The 19,410-nt window shown below is 44.8% G+C and overlaps 2 protein-coding genes across 3 annotated transcripts; both read right to left on the bottom strand.

The window, feature by feature from the left end:
* Positions 1-206: 206 nt before the first annotated feature.
* On the bottom strand, positions 207-4,414 carry LOC129839354 (keratin, type I cytoskeletal 13-like). The gene is made up of 7 exons (XM_055906737.1): positions 3,763-4,414; positions 3,147-3,229; positions 2,669-2,825; positions 2,289-2,450; positions 1,513-1,638; positions 966-1,186; positions 207-809 (listed from the first exon to the last, which is right to left on the bottom strand). Exons 1-7 carry the CDS (start codon positions 4,294-4,296, stop codon positions 617-619), a joined length of 1,476 nt encoding a protein of 491 aa, XP_055762712.1. The 5' UTR covers positions 4,297-4,414; the 3' UTR covers positions 207-616.
* A 2,454-nt stretch (positions 4,415-6,868) lies between these two features.
* Positions 6,869-15,555, bottom strand: LOC129839353 (keratin, type I cytoskeletal 13). 2 transcript variants are annotated; one of them, XM_055906736.1, is made up of 8 exons: positions 15,459-15,555; positions 10,094-10,604; positions 9,481-9,563; positions 9,001-9,157; positions 8,622-8,783; positions 8,356-8,481; positions 7,814-8,034; positions 6,869-7,532 (listed from the first exon to the last, which is right to left on the bottom strand). In XM_055906736.1, exons 2-8 carry the CDS (start codon positions 10,595-10,597, stop codon positions 7,325-7,327), a joined length of 1,461 nt encoding a protein of 486 aa, XP_055762711.1. In that variant the 5' UTR covers positions 10,598-10,604; positions 15,459-15,555; the 3' UTR covers positions 6,869-7,324. The 2 variants fall into 2 exon arrangements, with proteins under 2 accessions (XP_055762711.1, XP_055762710.1); XM_055906735.1 differs by lacking the exon at positions 15,459-15,555 and having other exon boundaries at positions 10,094-10,700.
* Between the last annotated feature and the right edge of the window lie 3,855 nt (positions 15,556-19,410).

The raw sequence follows: 19,410 nt of genomic DNA, 5'->3' as shown, positions 1-19,410 counted from the left end.
TCAGCGTTCATACATGTATTGCTAAGTATTAAACTCAGTACAAGTGAATGTCATAAATTACACTATTCAAGATCATAATGACACATATACTTTCTCAAGACCATAGAATTGGCCTCATGTGCAAAAGACAACAACATATATGATAGTCAGATGTATGGGAGCACGCCAGATCAGATAAATCAAGTTGAAAGACACAGAAGACAGAATGATGGTGTCAGCAAGTCAGAGCATCTTTATTGTATTCACAATGGGGTCTGTTGTTGGTGTTCCATCCAGATGTAGTAGAATGTGTTGTTCTGGAGGTGTTAACCATAGAAATAGAATTACCAGAAAATAAATCCCCATTCAAGTCAATGATCCATGATGGGTGTCTGAGGGGCTTTAGCCATTCTAGAAAAATAGGAGGATGGTATGCACACCTTAAACTAGAGTTAACCGGAGCTAGCCTCAACAAATAACAATGTTATTTATCTGAGAAATAATTATTATAAATTAAAACGTATTTTAGGTGGCATGGATAAAGCACTGGGGAAAAGCAATATTCTATGTGCTGGTAATTCTATTTCTATGGGGTTAACCCGTAGCTTGCTGCAGTGCTCACTGTGTGTGTGAGACCTTAAGAGGTGTGTTTGGTTTCACTTGAGGAGACAACCTTGCCATCAACCATTTCCTCTGTGACGATCACCACCTTACGTGTGGTGGAGGTGGAGGAGCTGGGGACGGTACTGGAGGAGCTGAGGCCAGAGCTGGAGGAGCTGATGTGGGAGCTGGAGGAACTGTGGCCAGATTTTGAGGAGCTGAGGCCGAGACTGTGAGGAAGGGATACCAATGGTTAGCATAGTTAGCATCTATGATCATAATAACTATCTATTTAAGGTCACATAGCAGTAGATTCATGTCAAAAGCAACCATGTCTCATACTAAGGTCAACTTCAAATGAACATTGTTTTCGCATCCTGCCGTACCCGCTAGCCTCTCCGTCCAGCAGCCTCCTGTACTCAGTGATCTCCATCTCCAGACGTGTCTTGATGTCCAGCAGCATCTTGTACTCCTGGCCCTGGCGTTCCATGTCGCTGCGGAGAGACACTAGCTGCTCCTCCAGACTGGTCACTTGGTTCTGGAGGCGTCCCAGCTGCATGGAGTAACGGCCCTCCGTCTCCGCCAGCGTGTTTTCTAGGGAGCCTTTCTATTTGCCGGGAGAGATAGAGATGGTTTGTCAAAAACTGTGGGAGTAGGTTTGGAATTTGGAATGTTTACAGTCATACTGAAAAAGTTAGCTCTACTAATTCAATGTGTAGGCAGGTAGAGGTTAGCTATAGTAATGGAGTGGTGCCTGGCTATAACAACTTGAGGGATAGTGTTAGAGTCCAGGTGAAAGTGAAATAGTTGAGGGTTGGAAAAGAGAATGATGAAAGAGTCAACTGTTGATTATTGAAGAAAGTTGTATAAAGTTGTGTTAGTAATGTCCCCTAAACTGTTGTCTGTGGTTAGATGTTAGTAATTACGGCTCACCATGCTGAGCTGTGACTGCAGTTCGATCTCCAGGCCCTGCAGTGTGCGACGGATCTCTGAGATCTCTGACTTGGAGGTCTGGAGAACCTCTGTACTGGACGCCACCTCCTTGTTCAACGTCTCCGTCTGTAAAAAATAATGGTTGAAAAGTTAATGGTTGAAAAGTACCCAATTGTCATACTTGAGTAAAAGTAAACATACCTTAATAGAAAATGACTCAAGTAAAAGTGAAAGTCACCCAGTAAAATACTACTTGAGTAAAAGTCTACAACTATTTGGTTTTAAATGTTCTTAAGTAAATAGAATTTCAAAAATAGACTTAAGTATTAAAAAATAAAAGTATTCATTATTTATTTTTGCCAGGGGTATACATTTACAAACAAAGCATGTGTGTTTAGTGAGTCCGCCAGATCAGAGGCAGTAGGGTATTACCAGGGATGTTCTCTTGATAAGTGAATGAATTGGACCAATTCCCTGTCCTGCTAACCATTCAAAATGTAACAAGTACTTTTGGGTGTCAGATAAAGTGTATGGCGTACATTATTTTCTTTAGGAATGTGGTAAAAGTTGTCAAAAATATAAACAGTAAAGCACAGATACCCCAAAACTACTTAAGTAGTACTTTAAAGTACTTTTACTTAAGAACATTACACCACTATAAGTCACCGATCCTCACAGGAACAAACCAACTCATGATAGAATGTGACAACGTTACCAACTAGAAGTAAAGGAACATCTACACCATGAACATAGTTTAGAGGTTCTAGAGGTTCTACCTTGGTCTGGAACCAGGACTCCAGGTCGCGCTGGTTCTTGGCACTAACGGACTCGTACTGCTCACGGATCTCAGCCATGACTCTGGACAGGTCCTCCTGTGGTGCTGCGTCCACCTCCACGTTGATCTGTCCAGTCATCTGTGTCCTCATGGCCAGCAGTTCCTGTGGAGAAACACGTAGTGGTGAGTGACTAACTTCTGCTGATGGTAACAATTGACCTGCCCTCTGTCCTCATTATACATTTGAACACCATTGCTTGATACAGATGTGCTTGAAAGCCAGCAGGGGTGTTCTAGTGGAGACCCATAGCAGGTTGACATGGTGAATTGATGTAATACTTTAAGGGACTGTATGGATATGTTCCATCAGCCCACACCCACCTCCTCATGGTTCTTCTTGAGATAGATGAGCTCCTCCTTCAGCCCCTCGATCTGCATCTCCAGGTCAGATCTGGCCATGGTCATCTCGTCCAGCATCCTCTTCAACCCGGCAATGTCCGCCTCCACAGACTGACGCATGGCCAGCTCGTTCTCATACCTGAGAGATAGAGAGAGCTTAGGTCAAAGAACTGCCTGAATGTGTTCCTCTGTGAGAATAGGAAGAGGATTACAGATTCTAGTATTCTATTTAGTTTTGGGAAATTAACAGAAAGTAACACCAGGCTTCTGATATGTCTGTTGGGAGGGTGTGGATATGGTGGAGGTGAAGGGTAGTGTACTTTGGTTTCTTTTTTTATAGATTCAACACAAAATTAAATAAAAAACATTGAGTTTTTTTTCAGATTTGGGGTTATTCCATTTGGTATATGGAATGCACCAGCAGTGTACTGTATATGTGGATGGTGTTGGATATACTTACTTGGTTCTGAAGTCGTCTGCAGCGAGCTTTGAGTTGTCAATGTTGAGATAAGTGCCTCCGTTTACGCGAGTGGCAGCCTGGATCTGAGAGGTAGAGGATGGAAAAACATTTCAGGATGGGGCATGCATGGAATTTCACACAAATGGAGTACGTGCAAACTGTGATACCACATTGTAATCATTGAGATCTGAGTTTCAATTGCATTGTAAATGATAGCCCATAGAAGCATTACAGGGAACCTATTGTCTTTGTGAACATTGTAAAGCATGACTCAAAGAAACAAATTGCACCTTTCGCAATCGCCTAGGGGCTCTTACGAGACAGGAAGGATTGGCTTCAATGATCTGCTATATTTTCGATGCTTCAGCTGCAAATATGCATACTGTCTTTGCATCAATCTTTGGTGCAATATCTTGGTTGAATCAATTATAACAAATGCATATAATTTAGCATTTTCCAATAGTCATGTATAACTCTCAGTAACTGACATGTGTACACCATGTACATGTACTCTCTAAAGAAGCATAACATTGTCACTCTGCAGACATTACCATGTTTCGACATGCTGTGATGTCATCATTGAGTGCTCTTGCTATCAAGGACACATGTCACGTACCTTGTCCTGCAGGTCGGCGATAGTAGCGTGGAAGCGAGAGTAGTCGCGAGCGCTAGGAGACGTCTTGCTCTCCATGAACTGACGGATCTTCAGCTCCAGCTCGCTGTTGGCCGCCTCTAGCTTGCGGACCTTCTCCAAGTAGGTGGACAGGCGGTCGTTCAGGTTCTGCATTGTGGCCTTCTCGTTGGCTGACACATTCATGTCAGCTCCACCGCCGCCACCACCACCTCCCATGCCGAAACCGCCTCCTCCGCCACCACCCCCTCCCATTCCGAACCCATAACCTCCACCACCACCTCCGCCGCCGGAACCAAACGAGGAGCTAGAGATGCGCACCCCAGAGCCTCCTGCACCTCCATACACACTGCCGGCCCTCATGGCAGTGACGCGGCCTCCTCCACCACCACCACCACCCATCGAGGAGAAGCGGGAGGAGCCCATACCCATTCCACCTCCACCTCCAGACCTCATGGACATGGTGCCACCTCCACCACCGCTGCTGCTGTAGGACATGCTAGATCTGGAGAAGGACATGGCTGCTGAGAGGGAGTCTGCCTGCCTGGGATGAAGAGGAGAGAGAATGTGGTGCACGGCCCAGCCACTGTTCCCTTTTATGCTGCACAGGGCTTAAGGTGGGAGGGAGGTTGGGAGGAGGAGATCGGTGGGGAGGCAGAAGGGAGGAATAGAGAAGGGAGGAATAGAGGGAGGTATTACCACATGTAGCGCAAGGCTCCTCCCCCACTTTGACACGTTAGGATGCAGAAGACGGAAGAGGAAAGAAAGATATGTTCTGTATGTGTGGATATGCAAATTTTGAAAATATACTATTGTTGTGTAACTCCACTCTCCACATCTCACTCTATAAGTGGTGTCAGCCGACAGGGTGCTTGCAGGCACTCACAACAAACATATAGAAGTGCACACTCCCATAAAGAGATGGAATTCCTCTCCCGAAAAACATCTGGTTTAAAGCATAGCCAGGCCTGCTTATATTAGTCATTTAATCAGTCAACACACACTGTATAACAGGTGAGCTTTGCCATGTTTTCTGAGCATATTTTTTGAAACACTGAATGGCTATTTACCTGTACCTGTTATGTTACCAAGACAACAAGTTGCAAAGAAATTTCCCGGTACAATATGATCTTTCGCTTGACACCCAGACAACATTCTCCCCGAACAGACCTGTCTTTTTCCTTTAACACAACAGTCGATTGTTCCTTGATATATTTTCAGATTTTATGCATAGACTCAGGTTCCATTTTCCTAAGTTTCACTCAACTTTATGCGTGTTCCATCTACTGTAGGAGTCTGCAGGATCGACAAAAGTAGTTTTTCATTCCTTTTAACCACTTTATAGCCCACATGGGATGAGTCATTACTCGGGTCATCGTTCCCCAGAAAAACTCACCACAGATGGGATTAAAGTACCGTTCTTTACCCTTAACACCTTGGTAGGGAACTTAGCATCTGCATATTCCCATATAACCACAGCATTTCTTGCTGACTTTTTATGTCACGCTCCAGAGTTTACCATTTTCCTCTAACATTTTACCTGGGCGTTGCTCCATTGTCTATTTTGATTCTGAAAACACAACACAACACAGGGGAAACTATTTTCAAGCATTAGGATGTCAGCATCATGTTATGGGTATGCTTGTCACCGGCAGGAAATGGGGAATTTGTCAGGATCAAAATATATATGAAAAGAGCGAGGTTAAACTTTTTATTTCTCAGCGGGAGAATTACACATATTTTAATGCCAAAGACATGCCAGAATGACTTTCCAAGTGGCTTTGAGTATTTCTGAGTGCTCCAGCCTCAGTCCAAAAACAATAGATAAATGTTGCCCTAAGACTTGTCTAAAGTTTGTCAAAACTAAAATATACCTCCTCACCTTAGCCTCATCCTTTAATTATTCCTAACATATTTCCTGGTTGTTTGTGGCTGAATAAAACCCAGTCACAGAGAGCCGAGCCAAGCACAACAGCACATAGAGCCATTGACAGTCACTAGATTCACCCAGAACTCAACCCCTGTCCATTGGCATTCTGTAACTGGTTCTTCTAGACACACAATGTCCCCAATGTAGGAACAAACAGACCCCCTTCGCATGAACAAATATGTCTAAAAGAAGACATGCTAAAGCAGTAATTTCTAGACCACATACTAGTTGAAATGGATTCAAATCCCAAGTGCTATCACGTGTCTTATTACATTTGTGAAATGATGGGCTTTTCTGAGAAATGCTAAATCAGAAGGGTGCAGTCAGTCAGTGAGTTTGCATTGGCGTGTTCACACAAACAAGGTGCCAGGCCAATGTAATCTAATTAGATATAATACGTTCATCTGAATGCATGAATCACTATATCATCTATCATACACTACGTGGCCAAAAGTATGTGGACACTCCTTCAAATTAGTGGATTTAGCTATTTCAGCCACATCCGTTGCTGACACGTGTATAAAATCAAGCACACAGCTATGCAATCTCCATAAACAAACATTGGCAGTAGATTGGCCTTACTGAAGACCTCAGTGACTTTCAACGTGGCACCGCCATAGGATGCCACCTTTCCAACAGGTCAGTTTGTCAAATTTCTGTTGGTGCTGCCCCGGACAACTGTAAGTGCTGTTATTATGAAGTGGAAACGTCTAGGAGCAACAACGGCTCAGCCGCAAAGTGGTAGGCCACACAAGCTCACAGAACGGGACCACTGAGTGCTGAAGTGCGTAAAAATTGTCTGGCCTCGGTTGCAACACTCACTACCAAGTTCCAAACTGCCTCTGGAAGCAAGGTCAGCACATCTAACAAGGTCAGCACATGATTAAAAATCATACAATGTGATTTTCTGGATTTTTGTTTTAAATTCTGTCTCTCACAGTTGAAGTGTACATATGATAAAAATTACAGACCTCTACATGCTTTGTAAGTAGGAAAACCTACAAAATCGGCAGTGTATCAAACACTTGTTCTCCCCACTGTATACTTTCTCAAGACCATAGAATTGGCCTCATGTGCAAATGATAACAACCTATATGATAGTCAGATGTATGGGAGCACGCCAGATCAGATAAATCAAGTTGAAAGACACAGAAGACAGAATGATGGTGTCAGCAAGTCAGAGCATCTTTATTGGATTCACAATGGGGTCTGTTGTTGGTGTTCCATCCAGATGTAGTAGAATGTGTTGTTCTGGAGGTGTTAACCATAGAAATAGAATTACCAGAAAATAAATCCCCATTCAAGTCAATGATCCATGATGGGTGTCTGAGGGGATTTAGCCATTCTAGAAAGAACAGGAGGATGGTATGCCCATCTTTAACTAGAGTTAACCAGAGCTTGTCTAAACAAATTACACAGATAACGAAGACAGGAATTTTTCATCTGACGAAGACTTTGTATAACTTGAAACGTTGTAATTTAGGTTGTATGAATAAAGCACTGGGGAACAGCAATACTCTATGTGCTGGCCTCTCATTTCCTATTCCCATTCTAGTAATTATATTTCTATGGGGTTAACCCATTGCTTGCTGCAGTGCTCGCTGTATGTGTGGGACCTTATGTGGTGTGTTTGGTTTCACTTGTGGAGACAACCTTGCCATCCACTATTTCCTCCGTGACGATCACCACCTTACGTGTGGTGGAGGTGGTGGAGGTGGGGACGGTACTGGAGGAGCTGACACTGGAGCTGCTGACACTGGAACTAACACCGGAGCTCGAGGAGCTGGAGGATTTTTGGCTGGTTTTCGAGGAGCTGCCGCCGAGGCTTAGAGGAAGGGAAACCCATAGTTAGCATCTATGATCATAATAAGTAACTACTAAATGTTTACATAGCAGTAGATTCATGTCAAAAGCAGCCATGGCTCATAGTAAGGTCACCTTCAAATGAATTTTGTTTTTAAAATCAAATGTTGAAGGAGACATCAATTAATTTACACTTGTTTCAAGGTCCCTGTCACCCCTCGTCCCATCCCACAAAGATGTAACACTCTCTTTCCAAATCCCTGTCTCAGTTGCCTCCCTCTGTCCAATCCCATCCTGCCTTACCCGCCAGCCTCTCCGTCCAGCAGCCTCCTGTACTCAGCGATCTCCATCTCCAGGCGTGTCTTGATGTCCAGCAGCATCTTGTACTCCTGGCCCTGGCGTTCCATGTCGCTGCGGAGAGACACTAGCTGCTCTTCCAGACTGGTCACTTGGTTCTGGAGGCGTCCCAGCTGCATGGAGTAACGGCCCTCCGTCTCCGCCAGCGTGTTCTCCAGGGAGCCTTTCTATTGGCCGTAGAGATGATGGGTCAAAAACATTGGGAATTTGGAATGTTTACAGTCATACTGAAAAAGTTAGCTCTAGTAATTGAATGTGTAGGCAGGTAGCTATAGTTAGCACAGAGGTTAGCTATAGTAATGGAGTGGTGCCTGGCTATAACAACTTGAGGGATAGTGTTAGAGTCCAGGTGAAAGTGAGATACTTGAGGGATGGTAGAGAATGATGAAAGAGTCAAATGTTGATTATTGAAAAAAGTTGCAGAAAGTTGTGTAAGTAAGGTCCCCTAACTGTTGGTCATTGGTCAGATGTTTGTAATTACGGCTCACCATGCTTTGCTGTGACTGCAGTTCGATTTCCAGGGCCTGCAGTGTGCGACGGATCTCTGAAATCTCTGACTTGGAGGTCTGGAGAACCTCTGTGCTGGACGCCACCTCCTTGTTCAACGTCTCTGTCTGTAAAACAATGGTCAATCATCACAGGAACAACAACATTTCAGCTCATGATAGAATGTGACAACGTTACCAACGTTACCAACTAGAAGTAAAGGAACATCTACACCATGAACATAGTTTAGAGGTTCTAGAAGTTCTACCTTGGTCTGGAACCAAGCCTCCAGATCGCGCTGGTTCTTGGCATTAGCGGACTCGTACTGCTCACGGATCTCAGCCATGACTTTGGACAGGTCCTCCTGTGGTGCTGCGTCCACCTCCACGTTGATCTGTCCAGTCATCTGTGTCCTCATGGCCAGCAGCTCCTGTGGAGAAACACATAGTGGTGAGTGACTAACCTCTGCTGATGGTAACAACTTGAGCTGCCCTATGTCTTCATTATTACATTTGAACACCATTGCTTGATACAGATGTGCTTGAAAGCCAGCAGTGGTGTTTTAGTGAAGACCCATAGCAGGTTGACATGGTCAATAGATGTAATACTTTAAGGGACTGTATAGATATGTTCCAGCCCACACCCACCTCCTCATGGTTCTTCTTGAGATAGATGAGCTCCTCCTTCAGCCCCTCGATCTGCATCTCCAGGTCAGATCTGGCCATGGTCATCTCGTCCAGCATCCTCTTCAGCCCGGCGATGTCCGCCTCCACCGACTGACGCATGGCCAGCTCGTTCTCATACCTGAGAGATAGAGAGAGCTTAGGTCAAAGAACTGCCGGAATGTGTTCCTCTGTCGGAATAGCAGGGGGTTATAGATTCTAGTATTCCATTAGGTTTTGGGAAAATAACAGAAAGTAACACCAGGCTTCTGATATGTCTGTTGGGAGGGTGTGGTTATGGTGGAGGTGAAGGGTAATATCATTTGGTTTCCTTTTTTTGTAGTTTCAACACAAAATTAAATAATAAGCAATATGAGTGTTTTTACAGATTTGGCGTTACTCCATTTGGTATATGGAATGCACCAGCAGTGTTCTGTATATGTGGATGGTGTTGGATACACTTACTTGGTTCTGAAGTCATCTGCAGCGAGCTTTGCGTTGTCAATGCTGAGATAGATGCCTCCGTTTACGCGAGTGGCAGCCTGGATCTGAGAGGTAGAGGATGGCGAAACATTTCAGGATGGGGAATTTCACACAAATGCAGTACGCACAAACTTTGATCCCACACTGTAATAATTGAATTCTGAGTTTCAGCCGCACTGTAAATAATAGCTCATAGAAGCATTACAGTGAAACTGTCGTCTTTATGATCATTTTAAAGCATGACTCAAAGAAACAAATTGCACCTTTTGCAATGGCCTAGGGGCTATTGATAGAGGAAGGAATAGCTTCAATGAATACTTTAGCTGCAAGTATGGATACTGTCTTTGCATCTATCTTTGGTGACACATCTTGGTTGAATCAATTATAACAAATATAATTGATAATTTAGCCTCTTCTAACAGTCATATATCACTCTCACTAACTTGTTGGAAAAACAAGCTGATGGCATGTGTACACCATGTACATGTACTCTCTAATGAAGCATAACATTGTCACTCTGCAGACATTACCATGTTTTGACATGCTGTGATGTCATCATTGAGTGCTCTTGCCATCAAGGAGACATGTCACGTACCTTGTCCTGCAGGTCGGCGATGGTGGCGTAGAAGGCAGAGTAGTCACGAGAGCTAGGAGACGTCTTGCTCTCCATGAACTGACGGATCTTCAGCTCCAGCTCGGCGTTGGCCGCCTCTAGCTTGCGCACCTTCTCCAAGTAGGTGGACAGGCGGTCGTTCAGGTTCTGCATTGTGGCCTTCTCGTTGGCTGACACATTCATGTCAGCTCCACCGCCGCCACCACCACCTCCCATGCCGAAACCGCCTCCTCCGCCACCACCCCCTCCCATTCCGAAACCATAACCGCCACCACCACCTCCGCCGCCGGAACCAAACGAGGAGCTAGAGATGCGCACCCCAGAGCCTCCTGCACCTCCATACACACTGCCGGACCTCATGGAACCTCCTCCACCACCACCACCACCCATCGAGGAGAAGCGTGAGGAGCCCATACCCATTCCACCTCCACCTCCAGACCTCATGGACATGGTGCCACCTCCACCACCGCTGCTGCTGTAGGACATGCTAGATCTAGAGAAGGACATGGCTGCTGAGAGGGAGTCTGCCTGCCTGGGATGAAGAGGAGAGAGAATGTGGTGCACGGCCCAGCCACTGTTCCCTTTTTATGCTGCACATGGCGGGAGGGAGGGTGGGTGGAGGACATGGGTGGGGGAGTATGTACTGTATGTGTGGATATGCAAATTATTTTAATATTCTATTGTTGCGTAACTCCACTCTCCACATCTCACTCTATATGTGGCTTCTGCCTGCAGGGTGCTTGCAGGCACTCACACAAACATATAAAAGTGCACACACCCATAAACAGTTGGAATTCCTCTCCCGTAAAAGCGTCTGGTTTAAAGCATGGACACGCCTGCTTCTATTAGCCCCAGGTAGGTCAATCAATCAGTCAGTCAACACACATAGTATAACTTTGACATGCTGTAACAGGTGAGCTTTGCCATGTTTTCTGAGCATATAGATTGACACACTGAATGGCTATTTATCTGTACATGCTATCCTACCAAGAAACAAGTTGCAGAGATGCATGCAGTTAATTGAAACTTTACAGTACAATATGATCTTTCACGTGACTCCCAGACAACATTTTCCCCGAACAGACCTGTCTTTTACTCACACACTGTCACGATCGTTAGAATGATTGGACCAAGGCGCAGCGTGCATAGAGTTCCACATTTTTAAACCAAAACCAAACAGAAGAAAAACATTCTGGGCTGCTCACAGGCAGCTACACAAAAACAAGATCCCACAAACAACAGGTGGGAAAAGACTGCCTAAATATGATCCCCAATCAGAGACAATGATAGACAGCTACCTCTGATTGGGAACCATACCAGGCCAACATAGAAAACAAAAAAAACCTAATCACACCCTGACCTAACCAAATTGAGAAATAAAAAGGTTCTCTAAGGTCAGTACCCCCCCCCCCCCCCCCCCTCCCCCCCACCCAAAAGGTGCGGACTCCGGCCGCAAAACCTGACTCTATCGTGGAGGGTCCGGGTGGGTATCTAGCATCGGTGGCGGCTCCGGTCCGCGACGTGGACCCCGCTCCGTTCGCTGATCCCTCCGCTTCCGTGGAACCAGACCACGGATCGTCGGCGGAGGCTCCGGACCGTGGATCATCGCCGGAGGCTCCGGACCGTGGATCATCGCAGGAGGCTCTGAACTGGGAACCCCCGCTGGAAGCTCTAGACTGCGGACTGTCGCTGGAGACTCTGGACTGCAGACCGTCTCAGGAGGTTCCGGACTGTGGACCGTCTCAGGAGGTTCCGGACTGTGGACCGTCTCAGGAGGTTACGGACTGTGGACCGTCTCAGGAGGTTTCAGACTGTGGACCGTCTCAGGAGGTTTCAGACTGTGGACCGTCTCAGGAGGTTTCAGACTGTGGACCGTCTCAGGAGGTTTCGGACTGTGGACCATCGCTGGAGGTTCCGGACCGTGAAACGTCGCCGGAAGCTCTGGACTGGGAACTGTCGCCGGAAGCTCTGGACTGGGGATTGTCGCTGGAAGCCTGGTGCGTGGGGCCGGCACTGGTGGTACCGGGCTGGTGACACGCAACTCGGGGCGAGCACGAGGAGCAGGCACAGGACGTACTGGACTGTGGAGGCGCACTGGAGGCCTGATGCGTGGGGCCGGTACAGGTGGCACCGGGCTGGTGACATGCACCTCAGGGCGAGTGCGGGGAGGAGGCAGAGGATGTACTGGACTGTGGAGGCGCACTGGAGGTCTAGAGCGTAGAGCTGGCACAACTCGTCCTGGACCAATGACCACCTTCGCACGGCAAGCGCGGGGAGCTGGCACAGTACACACTGGGCTGTGAAGCGCACTGGGGACACAGTGCTTAGAACCAGCGCAGGATGTACTGGATCCTGAAGGCGTACTGGAGACCAGGAGTGCTGAGCCGCCACAACCCGTCCTGGACAGATAACCATTATAGCACAACTAGTGCTGGAAGCTGGCACAGAACGCACTGGGCTGTGGAGCCGCACTGGAGATATGGTGCATAAAACCGGAAAACTTGACACCTGAACGGTCACCAACTACACACGGTGAGTACAGGGAGTTGGTTCTGGTTCCCATCTTGGCTCCGCCAACCACCAAGTGTGCCCCCCCCTTTTGATGCTTAAGTATATTTGTACACCTTGGCAGGGTACTTGACATCGGCAACGTGCAAGAACATTCTATTGCTTGTTTACATATTCCATGTAACCAGAACATTCCCTGCAGATTTTTTTTGTCACCCTCCAGAGGTTATAATTTCACATTTTGTACATGGAAAAGTTGATTTACATTTGTTCAAGCCAATGCAAGTTATGTTAATGATTTGCAGTAGAATGCAATACTGTGACATTGGTGAAGATGTTTGAAAGCACTGTAGCTAGCTAGCTCTCAGTCAACATGGACTTTGATTTTGACATAAAATGTCAAAATCAAAAAGGGACATTTAACCATTGTAGTTACAGTGCCTAGTAAAAGTCAACACACCCCTTGCACAGTCTTCACATTTTGCTGCTTTAAAATGTAATTTAAATACGTATTAACTCATGTTTTTCTCTATGGATATACACAACCTAATAATCATTTTAAAAGTGAAAGAAAATTTGCAATTGTCCCGCTGAAAAATAAAACTAACCTAGGGTTAGGTCTTCAGAAGACTGAGGCAGGTTTTCCTCTAACTTTTTACCTGGGTTTTACTCCTTTATTTAATTATTTAAACACGCCACAGGTTGAATTTTGTATTTGTATTTTCAAGCATTGTGATGGAAAAATCCTTTACGGGTATGCCTGTCACCAGGGACTGGGGATTTTGTCAAGATCAAATTTAATATGAAAGGTGCAAAGCCCAGGTAAAAAGGTGTATTTTTCAGCAGGACATATCTACATATCTTTATGCCAAAGATCCACCGGAATGGTATTCCTGAGTGCTACAGTCTCAGTCCAAAAACAATGGATAAACGTTGCCCTAAGAGCTGTCTGAAGTTTGTAGAATCGTATTATTCACAGCTGCCAAAGGTGCTTCCACCAAGTATTAACTCTGGGGTGTGAAGACACAAAATATTCTATACATTTTCTTTCACTTGTGGAGTAGGTTATGTAGATCTGTAGGAATAAAATCCAATTTAATCCATTTTAAGATGTCATTTTATGACAGGAAAAGGTGAAGATTGTGCAAGCGGTGTGTAGACTTTCTACCAGCTCTGTATGTCATATAGGCTGGTATTAGTTACATGGCATAATTAGCTGAGGTCATCTGCCTGATTCTCCTGCTCACACACTCACTCATATGAGTGATTTCCGCTCATCTTGACAAAGCGTCAGCCTTTTCGCAACGTACTCTACGGATTACCAGTGTGCCTGTAACGCAACTCAGGGTTTAGCCAAAGAAACCCATTGAACCTAATTCTGCTACTGACCAATGAGGAGGGGGGTGGGTAAATGGCATAGCCATGTCCCACTCTTATGCTATGACATAACATTGTGCAAAATACTCTCATTACTATAGCATCGTTGTGAAGGAGAAAGTGGGAGTGTGTGTGAGAGAGAGAGAGTGTGAGAGAGTGTGTGAGTGTGAGAGAGGCAGTGTGTGAGAGATTCAGTGTGTGTGAGAGAGAGAGAGAGAGAGAGATTGAGAGAGAGAAAGAGAGAGAGAGATTGTGAGAGAGAGAGAGCGAGAGAGAGTGTGAGAGAGAAAAAAATGGTGTGAGAGAGTGTGTGAGAGAGAGAGGGAGCAAGAGAAAGCAACAGCAAAAGAGAGAGCGAGAGATTTGTATGGTTTATTTAGCTTGATTTGTCAAAGTTAACATATGCTTCCCTTGCCAATAAAGCCCTTAAATTGAATTGAAATTGAATTGCAAGAGTGAGTGAGTGAGTGAGTGAGTGGGTGAGTGAGTGAGTGAGTGAGTGAGTGAGTGAGTGAGTGAGTGAGTGAGTGAGTGACTGAGTGACTGAGTGACTGAGTGACTGAGTGACTGAGTGACTGAGTGACTGAGTGAGTGAGTGAGTGAGTGAGTGAGTGAGTGAGTGAGTGAGTGAGTGAGTGAGTGAGTGAGTGAGTGAGTGAGTGAGTGAGTGAGTGAGTGAGAGAGAGAGAGTGAGTGAATGAGTTCCTGTGTGCCCTGCAGCTTTTCTCTTCAAAGAAGAGATCCACACCCAGATAAAGCCACAGGAGTGTTTTTCTCATGCCCTGACAATGACTGCAATGTATGCATTTCAGCATTTATCAATTTAGATTGATTTATGTCTGTCCCTCCTTCGCAAAGAATGTGCACATTTGACAGGAATGAACATGCAGTAACCCCAAGGAGAAAGCGTATGAAGCATGAACTATGTAAAGTGACCTTTGCCTGTCTTCTCCCCTCCAAAAAGATGACAGACCACACAATATAAAGTACTAAGATTGTGTCCAAGCTAAATTCCCAATCTGGACCTCCTACGGTCATAATGGCCATCTAATTATCCCAGCTTTCCAATCGACTCTTTCCTCACCTCTTCGCTGCAACTATTCCCAGGTTGTTGCTATAAATAACAATGTGTTCTCTTCTCAGTCAATTTACCTGGTAGAATAAGGGTTAAATAGAACAATGGTGTACACCCACATCTCAGTTTGGATTGCAGGTTGTGCCTACTGTGCAATCACCCATAAAACAATATGAACTCAAACTGACAGAGAAGACAAACATCATTTCACAAGTCTTTTAAAAGTAAAACAATAGCGTTGTCATGCTTCCTACTAGAATGTACTTTACACTGATATTCAGCTAGTGGCATGCAGTCTACGGTTTTAGTAACATTTTTGTTGGATTCTTTATATAAATATAGCATGCGATAGTTTGTTTGAGCGTTAACTAAAATATACCTCCTCACCTTAGCTTCGCCCTTTTACCATTCCTAATATTTCCTGGTTGTTTATAGCTGTATACAACCTTGTCACACAGAGCTGAGCCAAACACAATACCACAACATAGAGCCGCTGTCAATCACTAGATTCACCCGAAACTCAACCCATGCCCATTGGCATTTTGTAACTGATTCTTTAAACACACAAAGTCCTCATTTGTAAAAACAAACATCCCCTTTGAATGAACACACAGTACCAATCAAAAGTGTGGACACGCCAACTCATTCAAGGGTTTTTCTTTATTTTTACTACTTTCTACGATGTAGAATAACAGTGAAGACATCAAAACTATGAAATAACACAAGGAATCATATAGTAACCAAAAACGTGTTAAACAAATCAAAATATATTTTATATTTGAGATTCTTCAAAGTAGCCACCCTTTGCCTTGATGACAGCTTTGCACTTTCTTGGCATTCTCTCAACCAGCTTCATGAGGTAGTCTCCTGGAATGCATTTCAATTAACAGGTGTGCCTTGTTAAAAGTTCATCTGTGCCACTCAGTTGTGTTGTGACAAGGTAGGGGCGGTATACAGAAGATATCCCTATTTGGTAAAAGACTAAGTCCATATTTTGGCAAGAACAGCTCAAATAACCAAAAATGACAAAACAGCTCAAATAACCAAAAATGGCAAAACAAAATTCAAGGACATAGACATATCTGATACAGGCAGAAAGCTTAAATTCTTGTTAATCTAACTAAAGCTGTTATGCAGCAACTCACTGCCTTACTGAAGACAAATAATGTATACAAAACGCTCCAGTCTGGTATTAGACCCCATCATAGTACTGAGGCTGCACTCGTGAAGGTGCTAAATTATCTTTTAATGGTGTCAGACCAAGGCTCTGCATCTGTCCTCATGCTCCTTGACCTTAGTGCCACTTTTGACACCATCAATCACCACATTCTTTTAAATATATTGGAAACCCTAATTGGTCTACCCGGACAAGTTCTTGCCTGGTTTAGATCTTATCTGTTGGAAAGATATCACTTTGTCTCGGTGGATGGTTTGTTCTCTGACAAATCAATTGTACGTTTTGGTGTTCCTCATTTGTTCCGTTTTAGGACCACTATTGTTTTCACTATATATTCTACCTCTTGGTGATGTCATTCGGAAACACTTTCAATGCTATGCGGACAACACACAGCTGTACATTTCGATGAAACATGGTGAAGCCCCAAAATCCCCTACCCTGGAAGCCTGTGTTTCAGACATAAGGAAGTGGTACTTTTAAACTCGGACAAAACAGAGATGCTAGTTCTAGGTCCCAAGAAACAAAGAGATCTGCTCTTTGATCTGACAATTCATCTTGATGGTTGTACAGTCATCTCAAATAAAACTAAACGACCTCGGCATTATTCTGGACCCTGATCTCTCTTTTGACAAACAAAAATATTTAAGGGGCAGCATTGTTCCATCTTCGTAACATTGCAAAAATTCGAAAGGTTTTGTCCAGAAATTATGCAGAAAAGCTAATCCATGCTTTTGTCACTTCTAGATTTGACTACTGCAATGCTCTACTCTCTGGCTACCTGGATAAAGCACTAAATAAAATTCAGTTAGTGCCAAATATAGCTGCTAGAATCTTGACTAGAACCAATTTTTTAAAATCATATTACTCCAGTGTTAGCGTCTTTACACTGGCTTCCTTTCAAGGCTAGGGCTAATTTCAAGGTTTTACTGCTAACCTTCAAAACATTACATGGACTTGCTACTACCTATCTCTCCGATGTGGTCCTGCCGTACATAACTATACGTACTCTTCAGTCACAATACGCAGGCCTCCTTATTGCCTCATATTTCTAAGAAAACAGCTGGAGGCAAGGCTTTCTTCTATAGAGCTCAAATTTAATGGAATGGTCTGCCTATCCATGTGAGAGATGCAGACTCGGTCTTGACCTTTAAGTCTTTACTGAAGACTCATCTCTTCAGTAGGTCCTATGATTGAGTGTATTCTGGCCCAGGGGTGCGAAGGTGAACGGCAAGGCAATGGAATGACAAACCACCCTTGCTGTCTCTGCCTGGGCGACCCCCGTCTCCACTGGGACTCTCTGCCTCTGACCCTATTACGGGGGGCTGAGTCACTGGCTTACTAGTGCTCTTCCATGCAGGCCCTAGGAGGGGCACGTTACGTCCTGCCAGGCTTTTCTGTGCTACAGTATACTCGACTTGAGTGGGTTGAGTCACTGACTTGATCTTCCTGTCCAGTCTTGCGCTCCCTCGGGCTTGTGCGGTGGAGGAGCTCTTTGTGAACAATACTCAGACTCAGGCTAGTAAGTTGGTGGTTTGTTGATATCCCTCTAGTGGTGTTGGGGCTGTGCTTCGGCAAAATGGGTGGGGTTATATCCTGCCTGGTTGGCCCTATTCGGGGGTATCGTCGGTTGAGGCCACAGTGTCCACCGCCCCCCCCCCCCCCCCCCCCCCTTCTCAGCCTCCAGTATCTATGCTGCAATAGTGCCGGGAGGGGCTACCTATCTGGTGAAATTATCCTTTCTTATCTGGTGTCCTGTGTGAACTTAAATATGATCCCTCTAATTCTCTCTCCCTCTCTCCCTCCCCTCCTGGAGGACCTGAGCCCTACTGTAGGACCATGCCTCAGGACTGCCTGGCCTGATGACTCCTGGCTGTCCCCAGTCCAGCTAGTTGTGCTGCTGCTCCTGTTTCAAGTTGGAACCCTGACCTGTTCACCGGCTGTACCACCTTGTCCAGGACCTACTGTTTTCGACTCTCCCTCTCTTGCTCTCTCTCTCCCTCCCTCTATGGGTACTCCTGAGGTGCTGACCTGTTGCACCCATCCTCTACAACCCCTGTGATTGTTATTTGACCCTATGTAAATCATCTATGACCAACGATCTGGCCTTAATTAATGGCCATGTACTCTAATAATCTGCCCCCGGCACAGCCAGAAGAGGACTGGTCACCACTCAGAGCCTGGATCCACTCTAGGTTTCTTCCTAGGTTCCTGCCTTTCTAGGGAGTTTTTCCTTTTTTATTTGATTGAACCTTTATTAGACAAGGCAAGTCAGTTAAGAACAAAATCTTATTTACAATTACGGCCTACAATTTCCTAGCCACCTTGTTTCTACATCTGCATTGCTTGCTGTTTGGGGTTTTAGGCTGAGTTTCTGTATAAGCACTTTGTGACATCCGCTGATGTAAAAGGGGCTATATAAATACATTTTCTTGATTGATGAGTGAAAGAATTACAGACAAACAAATATCATATCCCCAAGACATGCTAACCTCTCACCATTACAAAAACAGGAGAGATTAGCATTTATTTTTGGTGGGGGTTAGGATATATTTGTGACTCCAAAATGACACGATACATTGTTCACCATTCATTTCTATTGGTCACAAAATAATCTGAAACACAAAAGAAAACAAAAAGCAAATTCATCCAACATATTTTTAGAGTCACAAGCTCTAAATGGTTAATCCGATATGGATGAAAATACCATCAAATTAAAGCTGAGAGTCTGTACTTTAACCTCATAGTCATTGTTTGATTTCAAATTCAAACGTATGGAGTATATGGCCAAAAGAAGACAAAATGCTTCACTGTCCCAATAATTACGGAGGGCACCCTATGTTTTCTGCATGTTCATTCATGACTGTGATTTACAAACACTCTACTTTTCAAGTCTTGTATGAGTTTCTCAATTCTCCCACAGTCATATCTGGCAAAACGATCTGTATCGCCCTCTAACTCCAATGACTACTGATGTTGTGTATTGTCTACCTAAACTAAACTGCCCTGTTCCTTTCTGTTGAATAACCCTGGTAGAAAACACCTTCTATTCAGTCTGTCAGAGGGACATCAGGGCTGTATTGTGTAGTTAAACCCTGTTTCTCTCCCACATTCTGTAACTCTCACACTCTACCCCCTCGGGCACTATAGAGTTGAAAGATCCTA

This window comes from Salvelinus fontinalis, chromosome 40 (assembly GCF_029448725.1).
Source record: "Salvelinus fontinalis isolate EN_2023a chromosome 40, ASM2944872v1, whole genome shotgun sequence".
Taxonomy (NCBI): Eukaryota; Metazoa; Chordata; class Actinopteri; order Salmoniformes; family Salmonidae; genus Salvelinus; species Salvelinus fontinalis.
Note: the sequence above shows the minus strand (reverse complement) of the source record. Positions and strands in the feature narration are given on the sequence as shown.